The 27,981-nt window shown below is 42.3% G+C and overlaps 1 protein-coding gene across 5 annotated transcripts in view; it reads left to right on the top strand.

Annotated features, from left to right (window-relative positions):
• Positions 1-25,995, top strand: part of RIPOR2 (RHO family interacting cell polarization regulator 2) — a 240,828-nt gene extending 214,833 nt beyond the window's left edge. For 4 of the 5 annotated variants that reach the window (XM_025382889.1, XM_025382891.1, XM_025382890.1 and 1 more), the window contains 8 exons: positions 2,477-2,645; positions 5,908-6,043; positions 7,627-7,788; positions 9,991-10,149; positions 12,759-12,961; positions 15,847-15,930; positions 17,447-17,537; positions 23,789-25,995. In XM_025382889.1, the coding sequence (XP_025238674.1) occupies positions 2,477-2,645; positions 5,908-6,043; positions 7,627-7,788; positions 9,991-10,149; positions 12,759-12,961; positions 15,847-15,930; positions 17,447-17,537; positions 23,789-23,889 (1,105 nt within the window). In that variant the 3' untranslated portion in view covers positions 23,890-25,995. The remainder of the gene's footprint in view (positions 1-2,476; positions 2,646-5,907; positions 6,044-7,626; positions 7,789-9,990; positions 10,150-12,758; positions 12,962-15,846; positions 15,931-17,446; positions 17,538-23,788) is intronic. The other variant, XM_025382888.1, reaches the window with a different exon arrangement.
• The last annotated feature ends 1,986 nt before the right edge of the window (positions 25,996-27,981 follow it).

The raw sequence follows: 27,981 nt of genomic DNA, 5'->3' as shown, positions 1-27,981 counted from the left end.
TTTGCACTTTACTTCCGTTGCCTTTGTTTTGTTGAGCTTCCCTTTCCCAACCCTTTATGCTTCCTTCAACCCAGTGAGTCTTTGCATGAGACTGAGTTCATCAAGGCATGCATCAAAGCCAAGTTTAAGTCCCATGGTGCATATTTCTCTTAGAATGTAGGAGAGGATGACCGATGACGGCCACTGGTTCTGCAGCAATCTAGGTGGAGAATGTGACCTTCTCTGGAAGCAGCGGATGAAGGTGAAACATTGTCACCTTCACCATCAGGTGTCCATGTGCAGCCAAATCGCATTTTGAGAACTAGAGCCTGGGGTCCAATTTTGTAACTACAGATAAAATAAGTACAGTAGAACGTACCTACCTCCACCAATTGCTGTGAAAGAAAACACACTTTCCCAAAGTGGGGGTGGATTGCCCGCTCATCTTTACCTTTGGCACAATATGACGTAAACAGGTTTCAGGTTACAGCAAGCATGACTTCAACCTTCACAAATCTCTCTGAAAGGTGTTAGGTTTTTTTGTTGTTGTTGTTGTCCCTGAAGGGTTTCCTTTTTCAAAATAAAACCAGGAAAAAAACCATGAGAACTTGAATTTACCCCTTAAGCAAACTGGGGACATGGCAAAGAAAATTTATTAAATTAATGTAATGTTTAAATTATCCTACATTTGGCCAGGCATGGTGGCTCATGCCTATAATCCCAGCACTTTGGGAAGCCAAGGCCAGAGGATTACTTGAACTCAGTAGTTCAAGACCAGCCTGGGAAACATGGCAAAATCCCATCTCTACTGAAAATACGAAAGTTAGTTGGGTGTGGTGGTACGCACCTGTTGTCCCAGCTATGCGGGAGGCTGAGGTGGGAGGATTGCTTGAACCCAGGAGGTCAAGGTGAGCTGAGATTGTACCACAGCACTCCAGCCCGGGCAACAGAGCAAGAGCTTCTCTCAAATAAATAAATAAGGCAGGGCCTGGTGGTTCACTCCTGTAATCCCAGAACTTTGGGAAGCCGAAGAGGGTGAATCACTTGAGGTCAGGAGTTCGAGACCAGCCTGATCAACATGGTGAAACCCCATCTCTACTAAAAATACAAAAATTAACCAGGCATGGTGGTGTATGCCTGTAGTCCCAGCTACTCAGGAGGCTGAGGCAGGAGAATGGCTTGAACCTGGGAGGTGGAGGTTGCAGTGAGCTGAGATCGAGCCACTGTGCTCCAGGCTGGGTAGCAGTGCGAGACTCTGTCTCAAAAATAAATAAAAATAAATTGTTCTGCCTTCATATTTTTCAGCTTGATAGAATGTGTGAAATGCTTCTTATCCAAAAATTTTTCTGCATACTTGTTACCTTAAGCTGTTACAGGATATAGCAAAGTCAGGCATCAATCTAAACTTTTTTTCTTCTTGCTATAAGAAACATTTTAACAACAGAAATATCACAGATTTTATAAATGTTAAAAATCTATATTAAATATGTCTAATTTGATCAGTGTCATTGTATGTCATCAGAAGTATTAGGGAAGAGTGTGTGTGTGTGTGTGTGTGTGTGTGTTTTAAATATATAACAGCTGCTATGTGTGGACTGCCCGGACACAAACTGAGTGTTTTCCCCTTGGAGGCAAATGTAAATCAGAATAAAGCATTCAAAGCCTCTAAGCTCTGGTGCTGATCTTTTTAAATTGTGGACACCAGAGAGTGTGAGGCTAGAAGCCCAAATCTGCCCTGTCCTGTCTAGCTGGGTGAACCAGGACACTCTTAATATCCCTGCTAATCATGGGAAACAAGATCACTCTTGCCACCCTCCCCAGGACGCAGGTTTATTTTAAGAATAAAATTAGATAATCAATGCAAGAGATTTTTTAAAATGTAGGTGCCTATCATGATGTAACTTCATACAGTTCAACAAGGAGGTTTAAACAAAGCATGAGAAGCAGAACTAAGCTATTCCTCTAAATACTCAAACACCCTTTTTAACTTTTGTCTAGAGTAGAACATCATGTCTCTCTTCTTGGCAGCTTTCCTTTTTCCTTTTATTCAAGTAGCAATTGATGTGAGGCCAGGAAAAAGCCGTGACAGATTATTTCTTAATGGTATTGCCTTTGGGAAACCACAAATATAGAGGACAGTTTAATCCCAGAAAATTTGGCAGATCACCCTGTCAACAGAGCAGGAAAGTGCAACACATTCAAACTGAGGGCATGTTTCAAAGACTTCTGGGTGAAACGACTTCATAAGTGGTTCATTAGGCTTAAGAAGCAGAGAAAGAACTTTGAAAGCAATTTGTTTGCATTTCCTTTTAACTCTAGGCAATTTGGTGACCAGGCAGAATTAAGTAATTTTTGAAAGGTGTCTCTATTTTTCAACATAGGCAAGTGAAAGACTGTTTTCAGGGGGTGCTGCTGGGGCCTGATGCAAACCATGTTGACTTGACCTGTGGTTTGTGCACAGAAAAAGAATAGCTAATGTTTTGCCCACCTTCAATAGTTACAGGTCAGTTCACCCAGAAGCCAGGGGCCATCTCAGTGAAGCGCTCACTGAAGACACAGGAGTTGGGACCAGTGTGGCAGGAAGTCCTCTCCCACTGACCACAGGCAACGAGAGCCTGGACATCACCATCATCAGGCACCTCCAGTACTGCACCCAACTCGTGCAGGTAGGATCAGCGATGAATTTGTGTTTGAGATGCCAGGTGATTTACATACCAGGAAGTGTGCTTTCAATTTTTAGTGTTGCCAGGGAAATGAGAATTCAGGAATAAGAGAACAGTCTTGCTCTGGTTTGAGCCAAGTCAAAAACTGATGAGCCTGCCCAACCCTCTACAACCTTGGGTTTTTCATCTTCGAACCTATCTCTCCAGACCTTAACAGTAGTAGGTGGAATATGGTTAGCTCTCACTGTTGTCTCATTTGGTAGTAAATGAGAATAATATGATTAAGGGGGTGGCGAGGGGGAAAGCATTTGTATTCCACCATCTGCAATGGAGTTTGAAAGCCAGTAGTACTGAATATATATTAATGTGAATGTCAAATGAATTACTTTTTCACCACCTGGAGAGCTAAAAGAAAGTGTTAAAGAATCTAACCACAGTCTCCTGGATCTTGAATAAGTACTTCTTATTAGCAATGCTAAGAGATATTTCTCTAGGCCATCATCATCACCATTTAGCTTTCATTCTGGGACACCACAGAGCTGATTTTTCTTCTCATCCCAAGCTGTTTACCACTTAAGGTTTTTCCACAGTGGCGCAAATGTTCTGAAATTCTTTTGTTGCAGGAAGGGTTTCAGCTGTCTTGAACAAAGCATTTTTCCTCAAGCATCTACTTAAGAGCTTTCTCCTTGCCTGGTTGCTTTTCTTCTCCTAATATCATTCTTCTCCCAGCTTGCTTGGATGTATGTGAAACAGGAAGAGAATGCAAAAGCTAATATAATGGTTCCAGACCAGGCACAGTGGCTCACGCCTATAGTCCCAGCACTTTGGGAGGCCAAAGCAGGAAGATTGTTTGAGCCCAGGAGTTTGAGACTAGCCTGGTCAACAGAGTGAAACCTCATCTCTACAAAAGATACAAAAATTAGTCAGGCGTGGTGGCACACGCCTGTGGTCCCAGCTACTCAGGAGGCTGAGGAGGGAGGGTTGCTTGAGCCTGGGAGGCAGAGGTTGCAGTGAGCTGTGAAGGCGCCACTGCACTCCAGCCTGGGTAACAATGGTTCTACTCCTTTCTGTGTCTCTCAGAGACCTGTCTCGATCACCTGATAGGCACAGATGCAGAACATGGACCTATACTACCATGCTGAATTGTCTAAGGTATTTGGACTCTAAAACAAATAGGATTTGCAAACCCAGCACTTTGGGAGGCTGAGACCTCATTTAAAAAAAAAAGAAAAAAGTGTCAAGGGGATCAGCCAAGCAGGAAGGGTGCAGAAAGAGGAGGAATTGTTGTAACCCAAAAGCACAGAGCCTGTTGGAAGACAAGAGTCAGGGTGAGGAGCCAGGGGTCCCTTGGGAGCCCAGCAGAGGGGCAGGGTTGCCTCCTTGGTAACACACATGTAAGGAGAATATGCTTCTCCACCCGAGATGAAGAGCATCAGAGAAGCCTCAGACAACTGTGTGCTGTGGGAGACTGGTCGGCAATTATAACTCCTGCCACTTGGTTAGCCAACACTTAGTTGAACTCTTCTGTTGAGTTTCAAGGTCAAAAACCACCAAGGTCTCACAAACCATGAGACTGACAACCAATCTGGTAGAATGTGCAATTTTTTTTTCTGATCAAAATAGACAGGGATTTTTACTTATGTATAACTGTTTTCTACTCACCAACCATTTGAACGAGACAGCTCTTTGTCCTTGCTGACCTTGATACTACGCCAAGCAAACTACTTGTTTCTCTTTTAGAGAAAAATAGCTGTTTTGTGAGACATAAAAGAATTCTTGTCTATGAAGGAGTGACTATTTTCTCGCAAAGACTAATTGGCATGTTTTTAGTGTAAGCAGTCAATGAAGTGTTTCTCTCAGTAATAAGGCCATGATTATAATAATTCAGCCTTTCTGTGGGGATGAGCAATGGTACAAAAACAGAAGAGGTGGATATAATGATGTAGATTGAAGGAGTGAGGATTAGAAACTTCTCACTTGCATTGATTCATGTGTGAGCTTACTTATTTGTTAGGTATATAATCACAGAGAGATAAAGATGTGCATTTTCTAAGAATCATAATCACTACAATTATTTTCAAAATAAAGCAGTTCATTGCTATTGTATTTACTCACAAGAAAGGTGTTAGTACATAATTGCTGCACTAGACTTTTTTTTTTGTTGTTTGACAGAGTCTTACTCTGTCACCCAGGCTGGAGTGCAGTGGCACAATCTTGACTCACTGCAGGTTTCAAGCGACTCTCCTGCCTCAGCCTCCTGAATAGCTTAGACTACAGGCCTGCACCACCACGCCTGGCTAATTTTTGTATATTTAGTAGAGGTAGGGTTTTGCCATGTTGGCCAGGATGGTCTCAATCTCCTGGCCTCATGATCTGCCTGCCTCAGCCTCCCAAAGTGCTGGGTTTGAAAATCCTATTTGTTTTAGAGTCTCAATACTTTAAACAATGCAACATAGTAGTACAGGTCTGTGTTCTGCATCTATGCCTACCAGGTGATCGAGACAGGTCTCTGAGAGACACAGAAAGGAATAGAACTATTGGGCAGCAAGTGACTTATATTCTTTCCTCTCTTAGGCCTTCTCATTCTTGTGAACTGCACACAAATGAACCCACTTACAACTTATGTGACCTTGGGCAGGTTGCTTAACCTCTCTGTGCCTCAATTTTCTCATCAGTAAAATGGGGATATCAATAGGACCCGCCTCACTGGGTTGTTATGAGAAATAACATAAGCTAACACTTATACAGGACTCAGACCAGTGGCTGGCACATAGTAAGCACTCATTTGTTATCAAGAGACAGCTCTGATTGTAATTATCATTATTATTTAACCTGCCCTTAACTTTCAACTTGAACACACACACACAAAAATAAAACCATGCTGTGAAAAATTACTGCATTTGTAAGACAAATCTATTTCTGCTTACACACCAAGACACAGCCTAAACTGCCACTTACGTTTCAAAGGGGAAGATCAGATTCATAGTACATAAAAGGGAAGGCAGCTTTATAATAACGTTGTAGACCTACTACTGAGAAAGTTCCAGAATTTATGCGCACATGAAGAAATGCAAAGCAACAAAAACATGCCTGATTTCATCAGATGTTGTAACTGGCATGGAATGAGGATCATTATCAAGCTGGAAGAAAAACATTGCATGAGTTTATTTAGTATCATCACCACATTCAGGGAGGATGAAGCTGGGTAGAGAAAGCTCTACTGAAAACAACATAATTGAAACAGTGGTTTTGTTTTTTTTACCAGCAAATTGTTTTCTCAAGCAAAATCCCATTTGTGGCAAGAAGTCTCTTAGAGAAGCTTTCTAGGCAGATCCAAGTGATGGAGAAACTCGCCGCTGTCAGTGATGAGAACATAGGAAATATCAGTTCTGTTGTGGAAGGTAAGTATCTGCCAATTACACCGCTATTCATGTAAATAATGACACCACTAGCCCAGTCCACTCCCTATGCATGTTCATTGCTTTGTTGGAAAAACAGAAAAGCATTCTTAGGTCACAGGATTGAGAAAGGTCTCCAAACAAATTGGACTCATTAATGTCACATTTCGGCTTTCTGAGTCAAAGCAGCAGGCACACAGTTTTTTCCAGAGGGCCTCCACCTCCGAAAGTCAGACACAGAAACAGAAACAGCACCCACTTCACAGGCAGAGTTTCACACACTTTCTGCTGGTGCGGTTCCCTTTAGGGACAGATGACTATAGGATGTTCTTGCACCCTGGAGGTGGCTAAGACAACTCCTATAGTGACTGTCAAATGGAAGATCCTGCCAGACCCTGCTCGGGAAAGGTACAAATACATGCATGCAAACACCTCCAGGAGAGTTCCTGATTCTAAGAGTTTTAGATGAAGAATTTGACATGGGAAAGATGCCTTTGAATTTGTGTGATCTGGCTATGGGGCACTTTTGTAGAAACCAGAATTTATGTCTTTTTTCATATCAGATATTCAGCAGAAATAGGGTCTTCCAGGTAATCTCTGATTAAACCTAAAACTTCCTCTATCTTATTCTCCCTGTACATTTCTGCCTCCCACATCCATTCCCAGTAGAAGTAGGTGACCTTGGCCGGTCTCTGAGGGGCATGAAGAGGGGCAGGACATTCAGGCTGTGAGTGACTTGTGTCCTCTCCTCTCCCAGCCCCCCTCCTCATGATCATGACACATACAAGTGAAACATTGTTCCTATGCCACCTGGTACCATGCTGTTCAGTCATTTCAGTCAGGGAACCACCTGGGCAGGGTAAAAATTTCCTCCAGCCACCTACCGCTACCTCCCATCCCCTTCAGGAAACGCTCCTCAAGTTTGAGTCCTCGATCCTGTATGATTTCTGCTGTGGAGTTATAGGAAAACCCATGATTGGAACGCTTCCCAAGGGTGGAGCTCCTGTGTTTCCTATCGCTCACAGCAAGCAGCCTTGTGTTTGCTCTGTTTTCTTTGCTGCCCAGGCAGGATGAGTTCCTGTCATAACTTCTTTACCCTTTGGGCCATCTGCCAACCACAGAGGAATCTGCTAGTTCCATCTGAAAACTAATCACAGTCTTATGGGGAGAAAAAAGGTCCCTAAAGACCTCCCCTGACACACCCTTTCCCCAACACGTCTTTATCTGCTTCATTTAAAATGTGTTATAGCCTGGCGTGGTGGCTCACGCCTATAATCCCAGCACTTTGGGAGGCCGAGGTGGGTGGTTTGCTTGAGGCCAGAAGTTCGAGACCAGCCTGACCAACATGGTAAAACCCCATCTCTAATAAAAATACAAAAATTAGCCAGGTGTGGTGGTGCATGCCTGTAATCCCAGCTACTTGGGAAGCTGAGCAAGAGAATCACTTGAACCCAGGAGGCGGAAGTTGCAGTGAGCCAAGATCATGCCATTGCACTCCAGCCTGGGTAACAGAGCAAGACTCTGTCTCAAAAAGATAAAATAAAATAAAATGTGTTATGAGATGGGGGGTTGCTCTTCTTTTCCAGCCATACCAGAATTTCACAAAAAGCTGTCTTTGCTGTCATTCTGGACCAAGTGCTGCAGCCCTATTGGTGTCTACCACAGCCCAGCGGACAGAGTGATTAAGCAACTGGAGGCCAGCTTTGCCAGAACCGTCAACAAAGAATATCCAGGACTTGCAGACCCAGGTACGAGGCAGCAGTAGAGAGAGAATTTCTGTCCTTCGGTGTGAGAGTGGGCTTTGCGGCGGGATCCGGGGGGAGGGGTTCCTGCTACCACTTGCCTGCGGATGGGAAGCACACAAAAGGCCAGCCCTGAAAAAAGAAGTGTACTGTCCAGGGAAAACATCATCTACTCAGATTTAAGAAAAGAAAGATGTTGAACTGTTTTAATTCAGAATATCAGCAGTGACATTTAAAGCTACTACATTTTAGCCAGGCACAGTGGCTCACGTCGGTAATCCCAGCATTTTGGGAGACCGAGACGGGTGGATCACCTGAGGTCAGGAGTTCGAGACCAGCCTGGCCAACATGACGAAACTCCATCTCTACTAAAAATACAAAAATTAGCCGGGCATGGTGGCCCATGCCTGTAATTCCAGCTACTTGGGAGACTGAGACAGGAGAATCGCTTGAACCCAGGAGGCAGAGGTTGCAGTGAGCTGAGATCACGCCACTGCATTCCAGCCTAGGTGACAGAGTGAGACTCCATCTCAATAATAATAAAGCTACTACGTTCTTATGTATTGTTATTTCTATATGTGTACTTCTTTCATTACAGTTTCACCAGTTTGAGAGTGTCAAATGGTATGATCACTTTGGAAAAACTGTTTGGCAGTTTCTACTAAAGCTCAATATACCCCCTACCCTTGGATCCAGCACATTCACTCCTAAATATGTAAAGACTAATAAGTGCTATGTTCACAAGAAAGGACTTTATATGAAGGTTCCTACCAGCTTTACTCACAAGAGCCAAAAATTGGAAACAACCTAAATGCCCACAAGAGAATGGATAAATTGTAATATACTTATAGCACAGAGTATCACACAGCAATTTTTAAAAACAAAATACAGACAAGGTCTCACCCTGTCATCCAGGGGGAATGCAGTGGTGTGATAACAGCTCACCGCAGCCTCCATCTCCTGGGCTCAAGAGATTCTCCTGCCTCTTCCCCTTTTGTACTGGGACTATACGCCTGGCTAATTTTTGTACTTTTAGTAGAGACGGGGTTTCACCCTCTTGCCCAGGCTGGTCTTGAACTCCTGGGCTCAAGCAATCCTCCCTTGGCCTCCCAAAGTGCTGGAATTACAGTTGTGAGCCACTACTCTGGGCCAGCAATATTTTTTTTTCTTTTTTCTTTTTTTTTTTTTTTTTTTTTGAGTTGGAGTCTCGTTCTATTGCCCAGGCTGGAGTGCAATGGTGTGATCTCAGCTAACTGCAACCTTCACCTCCCAGGTTCAAGCGATTCTCCTGCCTCAGCACCCCCAGTAGCTGTGATGGCAGGCACATGCCACCATGACCGGCTAATTTTTATATTTTTAGTAGAAACAGCGTTTTGCCATGTTGGCCAGGCTGGTCTTGAACTCCTGACCTCAGGTGATCCACTTGCCTCAGCCTCCCAAAGTGCTGGGATTACAGGAGTGAGCCACTGTGTCCAGCCCTGGGCTAGCAATTTTTAAAAAGAACACATTGTTGCTATAATCAATAATTTGAATGAATCTCACAGATACTTTGTTGTGTAAAAGGAACAAGACACCAGAAGTACATACCATATAATTACATTTACATGAAGTTCAAGAACAGGTGAAACTAATTTATGTTGATAGATGTCAGATTGTTAGTTGCCGATTTGTGCCCTTCCCTTCCTTTCTCTTCCCTTCATTTTTCCTTCCTTCTTTCCTTCCTTCCTTCTCTTTTCCTCTCTCACTTGTCTCTTCCTCTTCCTTTTTATCTCTCTTCTACACACACATATATAATATTTATTCGTTATGTATGTTATATATAAGGGAAGGGAAGGGTGGTTATGGACTGGGAAGGGGCACAAGGAAACCTTATGGAATGCGGGCCGTCTTCCATATCTTGATCTAAATGGCAGTTACACAGGTGTGCACATGTGCAAAAACCATCCAACTGCTTACTTTACCTACTTCACTGTATCTTCAACCACAATAAAAGATAAACAACTTATTGAGCCAGATGTGATGGCTCATGCCTGCAGTTCCATCTACTTGGGAAGCTGAGGCAGGAGGACTGCTTGAGCCCAGGAGTTTGAGACCAACCTGGGCAACAAAGTGAGACCCTGTCTCTCAAATAAAAATAAAAATAAAAGTTATTGAATGAATGAATGGTCATATATCTAAAGCTGCTTTGTGTCTTTCCCTTCCGAATAGTGTTTCGAACCCTGGTGTCCCAAATTCTGGACCAGGCTGAGCCTCTGCTTTCCTCCAGCCTGTCCTCGGAAGTCGTCACTGTTTTCCAGTATTACAGTTACTTCACCAGCCACGGCGTCAGTGACCTGGAGAGTTACCTGAGCCAGCTGGCAAGGCAAGGTGGGACATGTTCTTTTGTCACATTATAGTGGTGGCTCAATTTGGCGATATCTCTGGTCTTTTAAATCATGGCTTTTGGCAATGATGGCCTTTTATTTTTCAAGTCCACAGTAGAGGTGCAATTTGCCTTTTAAATGACTTTTGGACTTTTAACATTAGTGAGTCCCTTGTTAATGAACCAGGGATTCACTAGAAGCAACTCAATTATCTGGCAGAGAGGCACCATTTACGGGATGTTGGTAAATGATTTAAGCTTTCACTGTAATTTATTTCCTTCAGTAATGTATTTGCCATTAGTCGGATCAATCCTACAGGCAATACCATTTTATATTGCCCTTTTTGGTGAGGCTTTCAGTAATAATAGGAAGAAATGGGGTTTCAAAGAAGGCAGGTAGGTAACATGGTGGGAAGGGAAAGGAGGAAATGGTGGAAAACTAACTCTAGGGCTACATGTCCAGGGAACAAGAACAGCTGCCAGTGCAGGCGTGCACCAATGAAGCCGGTTCTTGCCATTCCACGTGGCCCTTCAGAGACTGGAAATAAAATAACAATCTGCATCAAGTGAAAACTCCACTTTGGGAGTGGAGCCAGGTAGTGAGGGGCTGGTTTCTGGTTCCCAGGTTTATGCTCCATAAATCCACGGAGACTTGACAATGCAGGTTAAAAGGGACGGGAGGAATGAGGTGTGTTCTTTGGAGCTAGGTGAGTCTGGCACGGCACCACGCAGCAGCAACCTGTCTGGCACAAGCCCAGGCTTACCCCTTCTCTCTCCAGAACATCAAATCCTGCAACAACACAGTCAGCACATTGGGTGGCATCATAGTGAAGGAAGCAAAATCTTCCTTCACCCAGCACTGTACCAGCACGGAGCATCGGAGAGAGTCTGAGCATAACCCCTTACGAGGCAGACGCCAGCACAGAGGACCAGGAAGACAAAGCATGGGCAGAAAGACCTTGTTTTAGGACCACAAAGTCTTATTTTATATTATAGTCTTCATTTCTTGATACCAAATTTGCCCCAACTAAATCAATATCCTGAGAAAACGTTTCTATTACTCAGATTATATCAGTGGCAATTTACATCTCCAGCCTCTTATTACATGGTCCCCATTTTATATATATATAAAACAGAGAAGTATAAAGAAAGAAATTCCAATCTCTCCTTCCCCTACTTTTTAAATTGAATGTATTTTTCAGTTGAATGTATGTGGGTTTTAGATTCAAAATTGTAATTATGCCTTACAGAGTATTGATCCTGTTTTTTATTTGATATTATGTTCTGTGTTATTAAGTATTCTTTGAAAGCATTTGTATTAGATTATGTTAGTTATTAGATTAATAGTTCTGCATTTGAATGTATACTAATGTATTTGATTATATTGTTGAACATTTAGGCTATTTTCTGCTATTTGTTAATTTAGATGTTATAATCCACAATGCTGCCTTGAGGCTTTTTACTAGGGTGTTTATTTACAAAGCAGTGAAATTGATAGAGCATCCACAGCAAGGAAAATAGGAAATTAAAGCAAAAAAAAGAAAAAATCTAAATAAGTCACACATTTGTCTACTGTGTAGAGAATATTGCTTTATTCATGGAGCATGAATTTTGGCTTTTATGTTTCCATCTGTACTGACCAGACACATCCTCATCCCAGGGTTTTTGTGACTAACGGTTGGTCATGCTGGATTTCTGGTTAGGGAGTATAGTATACTCTTTATTCAAGGAACATGGTTAATTTGTCCAAATGGGACTCAAAACCTTATTTTTTACTGTATTGTCTTCATATTCCAACCAACAAAACGGGTTGCTCTGGCCAGGCACGGTGGTTCACACCTGTAATCCCAGCACTTTGGGAGACCAAGGCGGGTGGATCATTTGAGGTCAGGAGTTTGAGACCAGCCTGGCCAACGTGGTGAAACCCGTCTCTACTAAAAATACAACAATTAGCTGGGCATGGTGGCATGCACCTGTAATCCCAGCTACTTGGGAGGCTGAGGCAAGAGAATCACTTGAACCCAGGAGGCAGAGGTTGCAGTGAACTGAGATCACACTATTTGCACTCCAGCCTGGGCAACAAGAGCAAGACTCTGTCTCAAAAATAAAAGAAAGAAAGAAAAGAAAAGAAAAATATTAAATAATAAATAAACGGGTTGCTCCATCAGTGCCCAGTTGCCTCAGTGAAGACTTGGTTTCTGTACTGGGTTCACCCAGGATTGGGGTTTTGCCAAACAGGTTTGACTAAAAGAGGAGCAATTGAGTCTGCCATACATATATTAGGAAGATAGTAAAAGCCGTCTACCTGTATTTTCTTCTGTATATTTTTACAGTGGGCTAATTCATCTATAAGTTATTTTTGTAGCCATTATGAGATCGAAACCCACCTTCACTTTTTCCCATGTGCTTTGCCCATCACTGTAATGTAGTTATTTGAATAGTCTGTCCTTTTCTCACCAATCTGAAATACCACCTTTATCTGACGCTAATTTTTCATATGTATTTGAGTTACTATACTATACTTTCTTATGTACTTGAGTTCTATTTATATTTGTAATGAGCTCGTTACTTTAGCATGTCAGAACATGAAATCTCCTTCCTTCTTACCCTCTAGTTTCCATGGTTCAGACTCTGCAATCACTGAGAGATGAAAAACTGCTACAGACCATGAGTGACCTTGCTCCCAGCAACCTCCCGGCCCAGCAGGAAGTCCTCAGGACTCTGGCTCTCCTATTAACCAGAGAGGACAATGAAGTTAGCGAGGCTGTGACGCTTTACTTGGCAGCAGCCTCCAAAAATCAGCATTTCAGGGAAAAGGTAAGACACTAAACCATGGCCATTGAACCAGAAGCTGGTTTAATTTTCTATCATTTACTACTAATATTTTAGCATTTATTCTTTTACAAAAATAATTTTTTCTGCCTTATTGATAATATGTGCTCCATAAACCAATCAAAACTAAAGAAATGATGGGGTCCTACTTTGCTACCCAGGCTGGACATGCACCACCCAGGTAATGCAATCATAGCTTGATACAGCCTTGAACTCCTGCCATTTCCCTCTTTTACTCATTTCAAGGGCCTTCAAGGTTCACTATCAAACCCAGGTTTACCCCTTAACAAAACCACATATTCCAAGACTTAAATGGGTGATGATAACTTCAATTGTCCTTCCTCTCGGGCATGTTTGCAGTATAACAATGCTTCAATAGGGATGAAATGCTAAAGATGACCTTGGTGTATATCCACCTCTGGAAATGGGAGCTTTGGAGGGGGTTGATGGCAAGTGGCACTTCAGGGACCTTGTTCCTTTTGTACGGGAGGCTAGTCCCTGTGTAGCTGCCCAGCTGTGGATTGAGGGTTATTTCCTCCCCTTTTGGATGCTAGGCAAAGAAAAGGGAGGGGAGGGGGGCTGCCTATGCTGATGTAATGCATGCTGGAGGAAGGGGGTCCCTCATTGTTAGGCACGGGGAGCAGAATGCTGTGGTGATGGCCCAGTAGGAAACTGAGACCTCCAACAAGACCTGAGACCATGGAAAAGGGATAAATCTAAGAAATATCATTATATAGCCCAGGCACGGTGGCTCATGCCTGTAATCCCAGCACTTTGGGAGGCTGAGGCAGGAGGATGGATTGGTCCCAGGAGTTCGAGACCAGTCTAGGCAACATGGCGAAACCCCGTTTCTACAAAAAAAAACATTAAAAAACAATTAAGCCGGGCATGGTGGCACATATCTGTAGTACCAGCTACTTGGGAGGCTGAGGTGGGAGGATCACCTGAGCCCAGGAGGTTGAGGCTATAGTGAGCTGTGATCATGCCACTGTACTCCAGCCTGGGTGACAGAGCAAGAACCCTGTCTCAAAAAAATAAAACAAATGGCAGAGCAATACCACTTATTGATTCAACAGATACCCTTTAGTATGGTGATCTGACTTGAGTTACGCTTTTAAAAATAAAAGTAAACCGGGCGCGGTGGCTGACGTCTGTAATCCCAGCACTTTGGGAGGCCCAGGTGGGTGGATCACCTGAGGTCAGGAGTTTACAACCAGCTTGACCAACATGGTGAAACCCTGTCTTTACTAAAAATACAAAAATTAGCTGGGCATCGTGGCATCCGCCTGTAATCCCAGCTACTAGGGAGGCTGAGGCAGGAGAATCACTTGAACCCAGGAGGCGGAGGTTGCAGTGAGCCAAGATTGCGCCATTGCACTCCAGCCTGGGCAACAAGAGTAAAACTCCATCTCAAAACATAAATAAATAAATAAAAATAAAAAATAAAAATAATTCAGACAAATAGCAAGAAATGCACAATATAGCCCAACAAAATCAAAAGTTAGTCCTCTCTTTCCACCCTCAATTCTCTTCAAGAGTAATTAAGTTTCCTATGAACCAATATGACATATAGTGACTCTTATTCATTTGAATTAATGTTAAGTACTACACATTTTATCAACCATTTAGGAAAAAATTAGCTTGGTAAAAATAAGACAATTGGCTGGGTGCAGTGGCTTACGCCTGTAATCCCAACACTTTGGGAGGGCAAGGCGGGCAGATCACAAGGTCAGGAATTCAAGACCAGCCTGGCCAATATGGCAAAATCCTATCTCTACTAAAAAAAAAAAAAAAAAAAAAAAAAAAAAAATAGCTGGGTGTGGGGGTGGGCACCTGTAATCCCAGCTACTTAGGAGGCTGAGGTAGGCGAATCGCTTGAACCCGGGAGACGGAGGTTGCAGTGAGCCAAGATCATGCCACTGCACTCCAACGTGGGCCACAGAGCGAGACTGTCTCAAAAAAAAAAAAAAAAGACAATGTACTTTTATGCAGAGTTTTTTTATACAGAGCATTAATTTGCCGTGTATCAAACTCAGCAAATCTCAAACTGACATTACCACCCTCCTCACTGGAACGTACTGCCTCCTCCTGTCTTCCTTATTTCTGCCTGAATACCTTTTTTTCAATCAACTTCCCCGCTGAAATCTAACCCATCATTTCCATTCCAGTTCAAACATTTTTGTGAAACTTACCCTGGCCCTCCATAAAATGTCTCTTCTTCAAGTGACTGACTTACCTTGTGGATTTCTTATGGCACCTAATACATTTCTTCTCTTCAGTTCCTTCTAACAGTCTTAGCATTTCTACTACATCTACAGGCTCCTTAAAAGCCAGAACCATAACTCTCTATCTCCCAATTTTATTTAATAAATTGATCTCTTATATTCTCCTAGAGTCATGGACTCTAGGAGAATGTTTCAAATCTTGGAATGACACATGGGACAAGGGGCAGGAGCTTGCAGGCCTTTATGATGGGACATATACAAAGGGATTAACACCTTAAAAGAAAAAGTTAATGATCTGGGATCAAAAACAGCTCTGAGAAATTTTGCCTTCTTCATTACTTGGTTAAAAAAATTACCTTTAGGTGGCCAATAAAAGCCCACCATGATTATGTTACTCAATAAATTGATCCCTTATGTTCTCCTAGAGTCATAGGAGATCTAGGAGAACATAAGGGATCAATTTATTGAATAAATGACTCTTTTAATTAACATGAATCTCAATGACTTTTTTTTTTCTTGCTCTGAAGGTAGTGCAAAATGTGTAGGTTATATGCTATAGTTTATTTCAGAGAGTGAGAACGAGGTATACCTCTTAAACTACAAACAAACCAAAATGCCTTCACGAGATCCCTCCTTCTCTTTCAGGCCTTGCTCTATTACTGTGAAGCGCTAACAAAGACAAACCTCCAGCTCCAGAAAGCAGCTTGCCTGGCCCTGAAAATCCTTGAGGTAAAGCCTAGCCTTGGAACTCCCCTGGCAGCTCAGCTTGGAGCCAGGCTAAGCCGAGTATATATAACAGCTTTTCTTTCATGTTTGAAAGTACTTTTTTAGCAGTGTTTCTTGTCTCCTTTGCACTGTATGTTAGTTTTAGTATTTTTCTCCCTTAAACAGTAATTACATGTGACTTTGTTTTGTTAGTCAATAAGTGGCAGAAAGCAATCATGTTTTGCACTAGCCCAAGGGAACCGGTTTGCCTTTAGGTCAGTATTAGAAAAGTATGTCATATTGGCTGGCACGGTGACTCACGCCTGTAATCCCAGCATTTTGGGAGGCCAAGGCCAGTGGATCACCTAAGGTCAGGAGTTTGAGACCAACCTGGCCAACCTGGTGAAATCCTGTCTCTACAAAAATTAGCCAGGCATGGTGGCAGGTGCCTGTAATCCCAGCTACTCAGGAGGCTGAGGTGGGAGAATTGCTTCAACCCAGGAGGCAGAGGTTGCAGTGAGCCAAGATTGTGCCATTGCACTCCAGCCTGGGTGGCAGAGCCAGACTCTGTCTCAAAAAAAAAAAAAAGAGAAAAAAGGAAAGTATATCTTAAAAGGGAGATGAGATGTATGGTGATTTCACTCACTTTTATTGTGAACAACAAAAAGCAGGGACAAATAAGATTTGAAAAGAAGTACTAAAATTCAGTATGCCACTGAATTCCCAGATCCTTCCCCATAAGCTCTCTTTATTAAGCAGAGAACCAGTTTTGATTGTCATAAGGTGTCGTGAGCAGGGAGAGAGCTAGAATGTAAACAAGTACGAAAAGACTGAGAACTCCTGACATGGAAGTTTCCCTTTCAGTAGGCAAGATGTAATGTTTGACCTACCTTCATCACAAAAAAATAAGACAAATCAGTCTTGAGAAAAGAATGAGAGAAAGCCACACCTTAGAACTTGCCAAAATCTTGGAAAAGAGGCAGGGACCTGCAGGCCTGATAAAGAAAGGGATTAATACCTCAAAAGAAAAAGTTAACGGCCTGTGATTAAAACCAGCTCTAGGGCCAGGCATGGTGGCTCACATCTGTAATCCCAGCACTTTGGGAGGCTGAGGCCGGTAGATCACCTGAGGTCAGGAGTTTGAGACCAGCCTGGACAACATGGTGAAACCTCATCCTTACTAAAAATACAAAAATCAGCCAGGCATGGTGGCACACACCTGTAATTCCACCACTTTAGGAGGCCAAGGCAGAAGAATTGCTTGAGCCCAGGAGTTTGAGACTAGCCTGGGCAACATAGTGTGATCTCATCTCTACCAAAGATTAAAAATTAAAAATCAGTCTTGGCTACTCAGGAGGCTGAGGCAGGAGAATTGCTTGAGCCCAGGAGGTCAAGGCTGCAGTGAGCTATGATCGCTCCATTGCACTCCAGCCTGGGCAACAAAGTGAGGCTAAAGTTCCCACCAGTTGTTAAATGCCAATTCTCGTGGAACTCTAGACCTAAATATCAAAACACGATGTAACCTATTTTTCCCCCATAGGCTACTGAAAGCATTAAAATGCTGGTGACATTGTGTCAGTCTGATACTGAAGAAATCAGAAATGTAGCCTCCGAAACCCTCTTGTCTCTGGGTGAGTTTTATTGTTGTCGTTGTTGTTTACATGATTGTGTGCTTCTGGCACTCTCAGAGGGATGTTCCCTTTGAGATGTTCCCTTCTCCAGTAAGGAGAAGTTTCGTGTACCCTGTCTTAGCAGTTTCGCCGCTGTAGGCTGTCTTCTCACACAGAGTACGAAGAACTGATCAGTGTCCATCTCACCCCAGCTCCTCGTTCTGTCTGGATGCTGAGAGTGAAGTATATTCTCTGGAGCCTTTCTATATGGACTGATCAGTCTGTATACTATTTGGAATCAAGAACACAGAAGTCAAACCATAAAGCAGAGGCAATAGGAATCCAGGCTGGGTTGCCAGGGTGGGGTTGACACTCCCTGGAGGACAGAGGTTGGGTGAGGTACCAGAGATGCGTCCCAGGGAATGCTGTAAAGCCCCAGGTATCTCAGCCTCACCCTGAGTCCCAGGTTAACCTCTGACTGCCCTGTAGCCTCTGCCCATCTGAGCCCTGATACCTAAGAAAATAATTGGAGTACTTATTTTATTCTGAAATATCCAGAGAACCCTTCCTCTTCACTTTATTTTATGAAGGTTCACGCCTAGCAGGCATTACACATTTATTCTTTTTTGGGGACTTGGGAGGGTGGGGAAAGCCTTTCTTAATTCTGAATTAAAAAGTATAAATAGCTGGGCTTGGTGGCTCACCCCTGTAATCCCAGCACTTTGGGAGGCCAAGGTAAGTGGATCACTTGAGGTCAAGAGTTCGAGACCAGCCTGGCCAACATGGTGAAACTGTGTCTCTACTAAAAATACAAAAATTAGCCAGGCATGGTGGGGTGCCCCTGTAGTCCCAGCTACTTGGGAGGCTGAGGTAGGAGAATCACTTGAACCCAGGAGACAGAGGTTGCAATGAGCTGAGATCATGCCACTGTACTCCGGCCTGGGTGACAGAGTAAGACGCCCTCTCAAAAAAAAAAGTATAAATAATCATTATAAATAATTTTACTTCAATAACACACTCTTAAAAGTGTAAAAACTATGCTCCTAGAGCCGGGTGCAGTGGCTCATGCCTGTAATCCCAGCACTTTGGGAGGCCAAGGTGGGCAGATCACCTGAGGTCGGGAGTTCAAGATCAGCCTGACCAACATGGAGAAACCCTGTCTCTACTAAAAATACAAAATTAGCTGGGTGTGGTGGCACATGCCTATAATCCCAGCTACTAGGGAAGCTGAGGCAGGAGAATCACTTGAATCTGGGAGGCGGAGGTTGCGGTGAGCCGAGATCACACCATTGCACTCCAGCCTGGGCAACAAGAGCAAAACTCTATCTCAAAAAAAAAAACAAAAAATTATGCTCCTGGAAATCCTCAGACATAATCCAATCAATAATGCAGCTTAGAAAAAAAGCCACCCTTGTTTAGTGATAGTAACTAAACAACATGAAGAAGAATCTCATGGCATTTATAATCACTGTGAAAATCCCATTTATTGTTAGGCCCTCTTTCTTACAATTATGGGTTTAACAAGGCATCATTCTGCTATTGAATATATTATTTCTTCCACAGAAATCTTAGCCAGTATATATTTGTTTAAAGGATAAAAGTTATTCCTTATGGCTGTATTAGGCATAGAAATTGTTTAATTCTCCAAAAATGTACCCAGGTATTATTAGTTTAAACTCCTTTATCCCTTCGTATTCTAAAATAACCATGAAGGTAAGCCAGGCGCTTACAAAGCATAGCCAACGAAGCTTCTATTTCCAGTGTAATCTAAGGAAGTTGATCCCAAAAGAATGTGCCCCGGGACTCACTGGAGCTGTGCGAACAGCAGTATCTCCAGAAGCCATCACCATACCTGCTTCACCTTAGCTCTTCATGCACACTGCTCGCATCAGCCCTGGGCCCTCTCACACCACCAGTGTGCAGTGCTCGACACTGGCTGCACATTCACCAGGGAAGCTTAAACAATCTATTCCCAAAGATTCTGCTTTCATTGGTCTAAGTGTTCCTTGGCATCAGGATTTTTTAAAGCCTCCCGGGTGATTCTAATACAAAGTTTGAGAACCCCCTGAACTCAATATTATGAATCTTCTTTGACCCTAATGTACAAATACTGGCACATTTTTCTCTCACACAAATGACTCAATTAGTATTTTCAATAGGAATTGATAAAATGCCCTATGACAAAGGGCAGAAGGTCATTGTGGGCACTTAAAGGACTCAGGGCTGCAACTATTTACCAACCAGTATGGAATGATTTGGATATTTTCACCTAGAGCTGTCCGGTAGATCCCTCCATGGTGATGGGATTGTTCGATATGCGCACTGTCCGGTATGACAGCAGTCATCCTAAATGGCTGTTGAGCTGTTCACATTCACCACCATGATTGAGGAACTGAAGTTTTAAGTTTACTCCATTTTGAGGACAGCTGCTCCTTGACTTACAATGGGGTTACATCCCAATAAACCCATTGTAAGGTGAAAATACTGTTAAGTCAAAAATGCACTTAATACATCTTACCTACAGAACATCATAGCCTAGCCTAGCCTACCTTAAACATGCTCAGAACACTTACATTAGCCTACAGTTGGGCAAAATCATCTAACACAAAGCATATTTTATAATACAGTGTTGAATATCTCATAGATTGTATTGAATACCATGCTAAAAAAGTATGGTTTCTACTGAATGCATGCAGCTTTTGCACCATTGTAGTCAAAGAATCATAAGTCTAAGCCATTGTCAGTCACAGGGACCATCTGTAATTACCATTTAGATTTAAATGTGGTTGGTGGCCACGTGTGGTTGGTGGCCACTATGTTGGACAGAAACAGAACAGTTTTCACCATGACCATGGCCATTTCATTGTGTCCCAGCTGGACCTCAGACCTGCTTGGAACCATACTCCCTGACTCCCCAAAGCTATAGCTCTCTCCCCTCCAACACTCTGCCTACTTCACAAGGCAGTTAAAGGATTGGCAGAGGGCCGGCTGCAGTGGCTGATACCTGTAATCCCAGCACTTTGGAAGGCCAACACAGGATTGCTTGAGTGTGAGAGCACAGGAGTTCAAGACCAGCCTGATCAACATAACAAAACCCCATCTCTACAAAATAAAAATAAATACAATTAGCCAGAGCTGGGCGTGGTAGCTCAACCCTGTAATCCCAGCAATTTGGGAGGCCAAAGTAGAAGGATTGCTTGAAGCCATGAGTTCTTGTTTTATGGGTTGTTTTGTTTTGTTTTTAAACAATTTTATTCTTTTTAAAAAATGTATATTTTTCAATTTGATAGAGATGGGGTTTTGCCATGTTGCCCAGGCTGGTCTCAAACTTCTGGCCTCAAGAGATACTCCCACCTCCGCCTTCCAAAGTGCTAGGATTAAAGTCATGAGCTCAGGCGCGGTGGCTCAAGCCTGTAATCCCAGCACTTTGGGAGGCCAAGACGGGTGGATCACGAGGTCAGGAGATCGAGACCATCCTGGTTAACACAGTGAAACCCTGTCTCTACTAAAAAATACAAAAAACTAGCCGGGCGAGGTGGCGGGCGCCTGCAGTTCCAGCTACTTGGGAGGCTGAGGCAGGAGAATGGCGTGAACCCGGGAGGCGGAGCTTGCAGTGAGCTGAGATCTGGCCACTGCACTCCAGCCGGGGCGACAGAGCGAGACTCCGTCTCAAAATAAATAAATAAATAAAGTCATGAGCCACTGCACTGGCCGAGGCCAGGAGTTTGAGACCAGCCTGGGCAACATAGCAAGACTAGGTCTACAAAAAAAAAAAAAAAAAACAAAACTCATTTTTTTCAAGTAGCCAGGCATGGTGGCATGAGCCTGTAGTCCCAGCTACTCAGGAAGCTAGGTGGGGGGAGGATCACTTGAGCCTAGGAGGTCGAAGCTACAGTGAGCTGTGATTGTGTCACCACACTCTACCTCTAGCTCTAGCTAAAAAAAAAAAAAAAAAAAAAATGACTAGACTAGCAGCAGAGCAGATCAAGACACTGAAAACTGAATAAGAGTCAGATACCCAACCTACTCATGTCACTGTAGTAATATTGGGTAACACCCATAGAGGACTTGCTGCAGACCAGGCACTGTTTTGAGGGACCTGCATGGGTTAACTCATTTAGTACTCAAAACTAGTCCATAAAGGCAGAAGTGCAATTAGTTCCATTTTACAGAAAGCAGGCTGAGGTTGTGTAACTTGCCTATTGGCACCCAGACCTAGTCAGGCACCAAGATGGAATCTTGCCACTCTAGGCCACTGTACCCTGTGGGACTCTGGGAGTAGAACACAACACCTCTAAACCAGAATCTCTTCATGAGCAAACTAGGAACTGGCCTAGTAGATGTGGTTCTTAAAGTCGCATATCTTAGCTTGAGGCATCCATAGCGGGGTGTGCGTGAGTGGGCAAGGAGGGAGCACGTGAACGACCCTAACTCAGGCCCTCTGTTGCTCCATCTTCTTCTGCCATCAACTGGAAAGGTCCTGTGTTTAATCTATTTAATATATCAGGGTTTTGCATATCAACATTTTGTTTCGAGTAAAGGGTTCTACTCCAAAGTAATAAAAATTTGAAAACTACCAAACTAGAAAAAATGGAGCATTGCCTCTGAAAAGTCAAGGCATGCAAAGACTGTTAAAAAAAAAAATCTCTTAACGTTAATAAGAGATGGCCACGTACAGTAGCTCAGGCCTGTAATCCCAGCACTCTGGGAGGCCAAGGAGGGCAGATCATCTGAGGTCAGGAGTTTGAGACCAGCCTGGCCAACATGGTAAAACCCTGTCTCTACTAAAAATACAAAAATTAGCCAGGCGTGGTGGTGGGCGCCTGTAATCCCAGTTATTCGGGAAGCTGAGGCAGGAGAATCGCTTGAACCTGAAGGTGGAGGTTGCAGTGAACCAAGATAGCGCCATTGCACTCCAGCCTGGGCAACAAAGTGAGACTCCATCTCAAAAAAAAAAAAAAGGCAGGCTTTTGCCTATAGAAAAGCTCACTCTGCAAGGTTCTTTTAAATATAGGCAGGTATCTGTTTTTGTATCTAAGGTGTTCCTGAAAAAGTTAAATGTATGGGGGGAAAAAACCCTAACCAGACTTTCGCTTTACTGAAATGTTTCTGTTTGGAGAGACTCTAATGTATTATAAAATCCATAATTACAATAATTACGCTCCTTTTCTAAAACCCCCTCATGTCAATATAATTCCAACATTTTCTGAATCTTTTTTTTACTTTTGTTTTCCTTCACAGTGAACTTCTTTTTTTCTTTTTTTGAGATGGAGTCTCACTCTATCACCCAGGCTGGAGTGCAATGATGCAATCTCATCTCATTGCAACTTCTGCCCCCGAGTTCAAGCGATTCTCCTGCCTCAGCCTCCCAAGTAGCTGGGACTACAGGCGGACTCTACTACACCCAGCTAACTTTTCTTTTTTGCATTTTTTGGTAGAGATGGGGTTTCACTGTGTTGATCAGGCTGGTCTCAAACTCATGACCTCAAGTGATCCACTCACCTTGGCTTCCCAAAGTTTTGGGATTACAGGCGTGAGCCACCACGCCCAGATGAACTTCTGATTAAGCACAACTATTTTCATCTTTGTCTCACTTGCGTTACATTTATGAAAGCCTGTTTCTTATCACTTGTCTTTGTATTTTATTTTCTCATTTTCTAATCATTTTTTAAAGTAGAAAAATAAAACAAAACATTAAAATTATTTACAAATGCATCTTAACTGTTCAAGGTGGTGCTACAGGCAAAATGAACTAGCTGGTAGCTGGTAGACGGCATCTCTGTATGTTTACATAGTAAAGAGTAATTTTTAGCTGAAGTTTGAAAGCCTAAGATTGATTTTACCAATGATCATTTAGATGTATCAATATATAATGTATACAAGTAAAAGTTATGTAAAAGTTCAATGCATTAAAGGATCAGCCATATTGAAATCCCTAATGTACTTAAAATATAATCCATACAATTGCTCTGAAATAAATCTATTATGTGAAATCATCAATATGAAATGGCCATGAGACTTCTACTCTGTTTCATACCCTGGCATCATTTTGGTCTCTGGCATTAATTAGCTCAAAAGTTCTTGGTTGTTCTAAGCGTTACCTGGAAAACAATGACATAATTAGGAATAACAAAAGATAACTTTTTCTTACCCAAAGTTAACATAGCATATTATAGCAGTCCATACCTAAACAATTGGCACTATGTTACTTTGAGTAATAAATAAAAACGTTAAGTTTGAATTTGTATTCATATTTAATGTTCTATATTTAGGAGAAGATGGGCGGCTGGCATATGAACAATTGGACAAATTTCCTCGAGACTGTGTCAAAGTCGGAGGTCGTCATGGAACTGAAGTTGCCACAGCCTTTTAATTACAGGTTAACTGCCTAACAGCTGTCTTAATATCTGACCCTTTTCATCAAGATGGTGCTGTGGTTTTGGCTGGAAATTGTTTAGAGCCTGAGAGACACGAAAACTAAAATAAAAATGTAGGCTGGATGCAATGGCTCATGCCTGTAATCCCAGCACTTTGGGAGCTCAAGGCAGGAGAATTGCTTAAGCCCAGTAGGTTCAAGACCAACCTAGGCGACATAGCAAGGCCCTGTCTCTACAAAAAAAAATTGTTTGATTAGTCGGGCGTGGTGGCGTGCACCTATAGTCCTAGCTACTTGGGAGGCTAAGGGGGGAGGATTGCTTGAGCCCAGAAGGTTGAGGCTGCAGTGAGCCATAATTGTACCACTGCACTCCAGACTGGGTGACAGAGCAAAACCCTGTCTCAAAAAACAAAACAACAACAACAAAAACATGTTATAGAAAGAATTCAGAGTCTCATTTCACAGTACCTATCTACTTTTCCTTTGGCCAACATAGGATAGGGCTATGGTATAATTCAATAGATTACATCGTCGATTGTGTCTGATAATACTCAGTGAAAGAGTCCATCTTATCTTAATATGTATGAAATTTAAAAATAGCCATCTTTGTACTTTTTTGCAAGTTTCTCTATAAGCTTGAAATAGTCCTGTGATACTTCGATAAACATCATATGCCTTGCAGTTTTTCTCTGTCGTGGTCTCAGGGTTGAGTTGTCCCCTTAGCTACCTAACTTTACTTTCAATACAAAGCACAAAAAAGAATCTCTTCAAATAAAAGTTTGCCTGCAGAACCTGGCAAAATGACCCATTGTGAGAGTTTAGATGTTTTAATTTTATGTGCTCCCAGCTATTCCGGAGTCTGAGGTAGGAGGATCGCTTGAGGTAGAGGTTGCAGTAAGCTGAGATTGCACCATTGCACTCCAGCCCATGTGACAGAGGAATGAGAGCCAGTCTCAAAAAAAAAAAAAGAAAGAAAAGAAAAAACTCCCACAATTTATTTTGCTTCTTTTCCCCATCCTGAAAATTCCAAAATCATGTTTCCATTATGGAAAAAAGATAAGTACATGACTAAGAACTACCTTAAGTTTATACCTATACACTTAAAAACAAACAAAAAACTCAAAACTTACGCTTTTTTTTAAATTAATGAGAGCCGTTTTTTATGATATTCTTACCGTAGGGGTATTTTGCTGCTAAGACAAATCAAAACCAAAAGCTGTAGATTCACAAACCTGTGATGCTCTTTGAGGTGGAGGAACCTAGAAGTCGGGGAAATCCTAATGGAGTAGGAGTGGAGGGACATTTAAAGTGGTCCCTCCTTCTGTAAAAATGACCATGGGATTAGAAAGAAGGACATCCTGAGGGGTGGTTACAGCCCCCAGGGAAATCACTCACTGGTAGGATTCCCTGGCCAAATAGTTCAAACATCAGGTCCCATTATTGCTTCAGTATCAGAGATGCAAGTTCATTAAGCAAAGTACAAGACCATTCAGTAGCTCTTATTAAAATATATTTTCTTCCTCTAGAGAGTATACAAGGTGAGGTATGCCAAGGTATCAAAACAATATATGTGAGTGTAATTTAAACTGTGGGATATCAACTGTACTATGGATGTGTTTGTATCATTTAGATGTCATTTTAAATATTTACATTTTAGCAAGACTTTTATAAAAGGACTCATTTCATTTCAAAGTGCAAATTGTTTGCCAGGCTTCTGGCAAATAGTTCTTTCAACTGTGAAGTTATAATGTATATATCTGTATATTTATAAATATTATATATATTCATATATCCTTCACTTTAAAGGTACATTGTACAGGCTGTAGTTAGTATGTATAGTCTATAGTTTATGTTAAATGGTTGAAATGCTTCTTTTTATAGAAAATCAAACACAGATGTTACAGGATTTTGTGTTTGGTTTGTCATTTTTTTTTATTTTTTATTTTTTTGACTATTGCATGAGAATTAATTTCAGATCTTTTGTATTCACTTCTGTATTTTATGTTTGGTTGAGGGGGTGCTTTCAGTTTTGTGGCATTTGTATTCATTGATCTTTCAGTCATGTAAGTTAAAATAAAAATTATTTTTGAATTACTAGCATCACGTGCAGGGTCTGATTTTTTTTTTTCACATGCCCTTTCTGAGTTGGTATTTATGGAACACACTGCACCTCATTTTCACCTTGATTTTATTTTATTTATTTATTTATCTATTTTGAGACAGAGTTTTGCTCTTGTTGCCCAGGCTGGAGTGCAATGGTGTGACCTCGACTCACTGCAGCCTCCACCTCCTGAGTTCAAGCAATTCTCCTGCCTCAGCCTCCTGAGTAGCTGGAATTGCAGGTATGCGCCACCACGCCCAGCTAATTTTGTATTTTTAGTAGAGATGGGGTTTCTCCATGTTGATCAGCTGGTCTCGAACTCCCAACCTCAGGTGATCTGCCTGCCTCGACCTCCCAAAGTGCTAGGATTACAGGCATGAGCCACCACAGCTGGTGATTTTATTTTTAAATTGAAATTCCTTTATCTCTAAATAGAGATAATAAATCTCAGATTTGTTGTAAAGCTAATTGGACAGCTAAGTTTCACTGTTGTGGTATCTACGAGCAGAGACTATGAGCTCCTTGAGGGCAAATAGGCACGGCGGCTCACGCCAAGATCGTGCCACTGCACTCCAGCCTGGGCAACAGAATGAGATTCTGTCTCGGGGAAAAAAAAAAAAGTTCCTTCGCTGATTTGTGTATGTTCTGTTCCCACTCAGACCCCACCAGCATCATCACAAAGGAGCCCCTGACTTTCAACTCTCACAGTATTTACCACGTGACTCATTAAATACCAGTGATTGCTTTTACTGAGTCAGTGGTAAAAACATTTTCCTCTATAAGGTTTGCTACTATACTGTTTAACTAAATTGCCTTAGTTACTTTACAAAATTATAAAGTAAAATTGTAAACCTTAGTTCACTGAAAAATGCCAGTACTTCTTGCTGTATCAGAAAAACTCAAATAAAATATTTTTATCCCTGACCTTTCCTGGAGATAGTACTTCTTAGTAAACAAATATTATCTTTTGATTTTGAGGCAGTCCTAAGTATACCTTGTTCAAGGAATAATAATTGTTTGCTAAAAATTGGATCTCTAACTTCTCATGCATTCAACAAGTATTTGTTGCTTACTTACTCTGAACAAGGTGTATGCCAAGGACTGTTCTTGGCACTGGAGATAGAATAATGGAGAAAAACAAAAGAAATAACAATCCCTGTACTCCCAGGCCTTATATCCTGGCAAGGGAAGAGAGCAAAGCAGAGAAGGGGAAAAATGATTGCACAAGGTGAGGTGAAGAGAGACACAGGGAGAAAGCAAAGATCACAGGTTTGAAGAGAGTAGTCAGGGGCCGGGCACAGTGGCTCACACCTGTAATTCCAGCACTTTGGGAGGCCAAGGCTGAGGATCCCTTGAAGCCAGTAAATCAAGACCAGCCTGCATGGCATACTGAAACTCCCAACTCTACAAAAATTTTAAAAACTAGCCGGACGTGATGGTGTGCACCAGTGGTCCCAACTACTTGGGAGGCTGGAGCGGGAGGACTGCTTGAGCCCAGGAGTTTGAGGCTACAGTGAGCTATGATCGTGCCACTGCAGTCTAGCCTGGGTGACACAGCAAGACCCCGTCTCAAAAAAAAAAAAAAAAAAAAAAAAAGGAGTGCAAAGGCCTCACAGAAAATTACATTTGAGGAATGATCCGAGGAGCTATTGGGATGAGTCACGTGGATTATCTCTAGGACGAACATTCCAAGCAGAGGCAACTGGAGGCAACTAAAATATTCCTCCCTAAAATGCTGGAGATTATAGTGAAAAGGTTAAAACAGTCTCCTTTCTGCCTTGGTCAGCTCGTAACCAAGGCTCAGAGACAGCGCTGCCAGAGGACCCAGGAACAGACTTCACTCTTCCCATCAATTTACCTTCCCGCATTTTCTCACCTTTGGGAAGCCTGAAGATGGTCTTTTCTTTGTCTTGTCACTAGATAGGATTCGTGGCTCTTTGTTAAAATACTATTTAAGCAAAGCCCTTAAGCCACTGCTTAGAGAGAGA

The sequence above is a fragment of the Theropithecus gelada genome, chromosome 4 (assembly GCF_003255815.1).
Source record: "Theropithecus gelada isolate Dixy chromosome 4, Tgel_1.0, whole genome shotgun sequence".
Classification (NCBI taxonomy): Eukaryota; Metazoa; Chordata; class Mammalia; order Primates; family Cercopithecidae; genus Theropithecus; species Theropithecus gelada.
The sequence above is the reverse complement of the archived record's forward strand: the minus strand, read 5'-3'. Positions and strand labels throughout refer to the sequence as shown.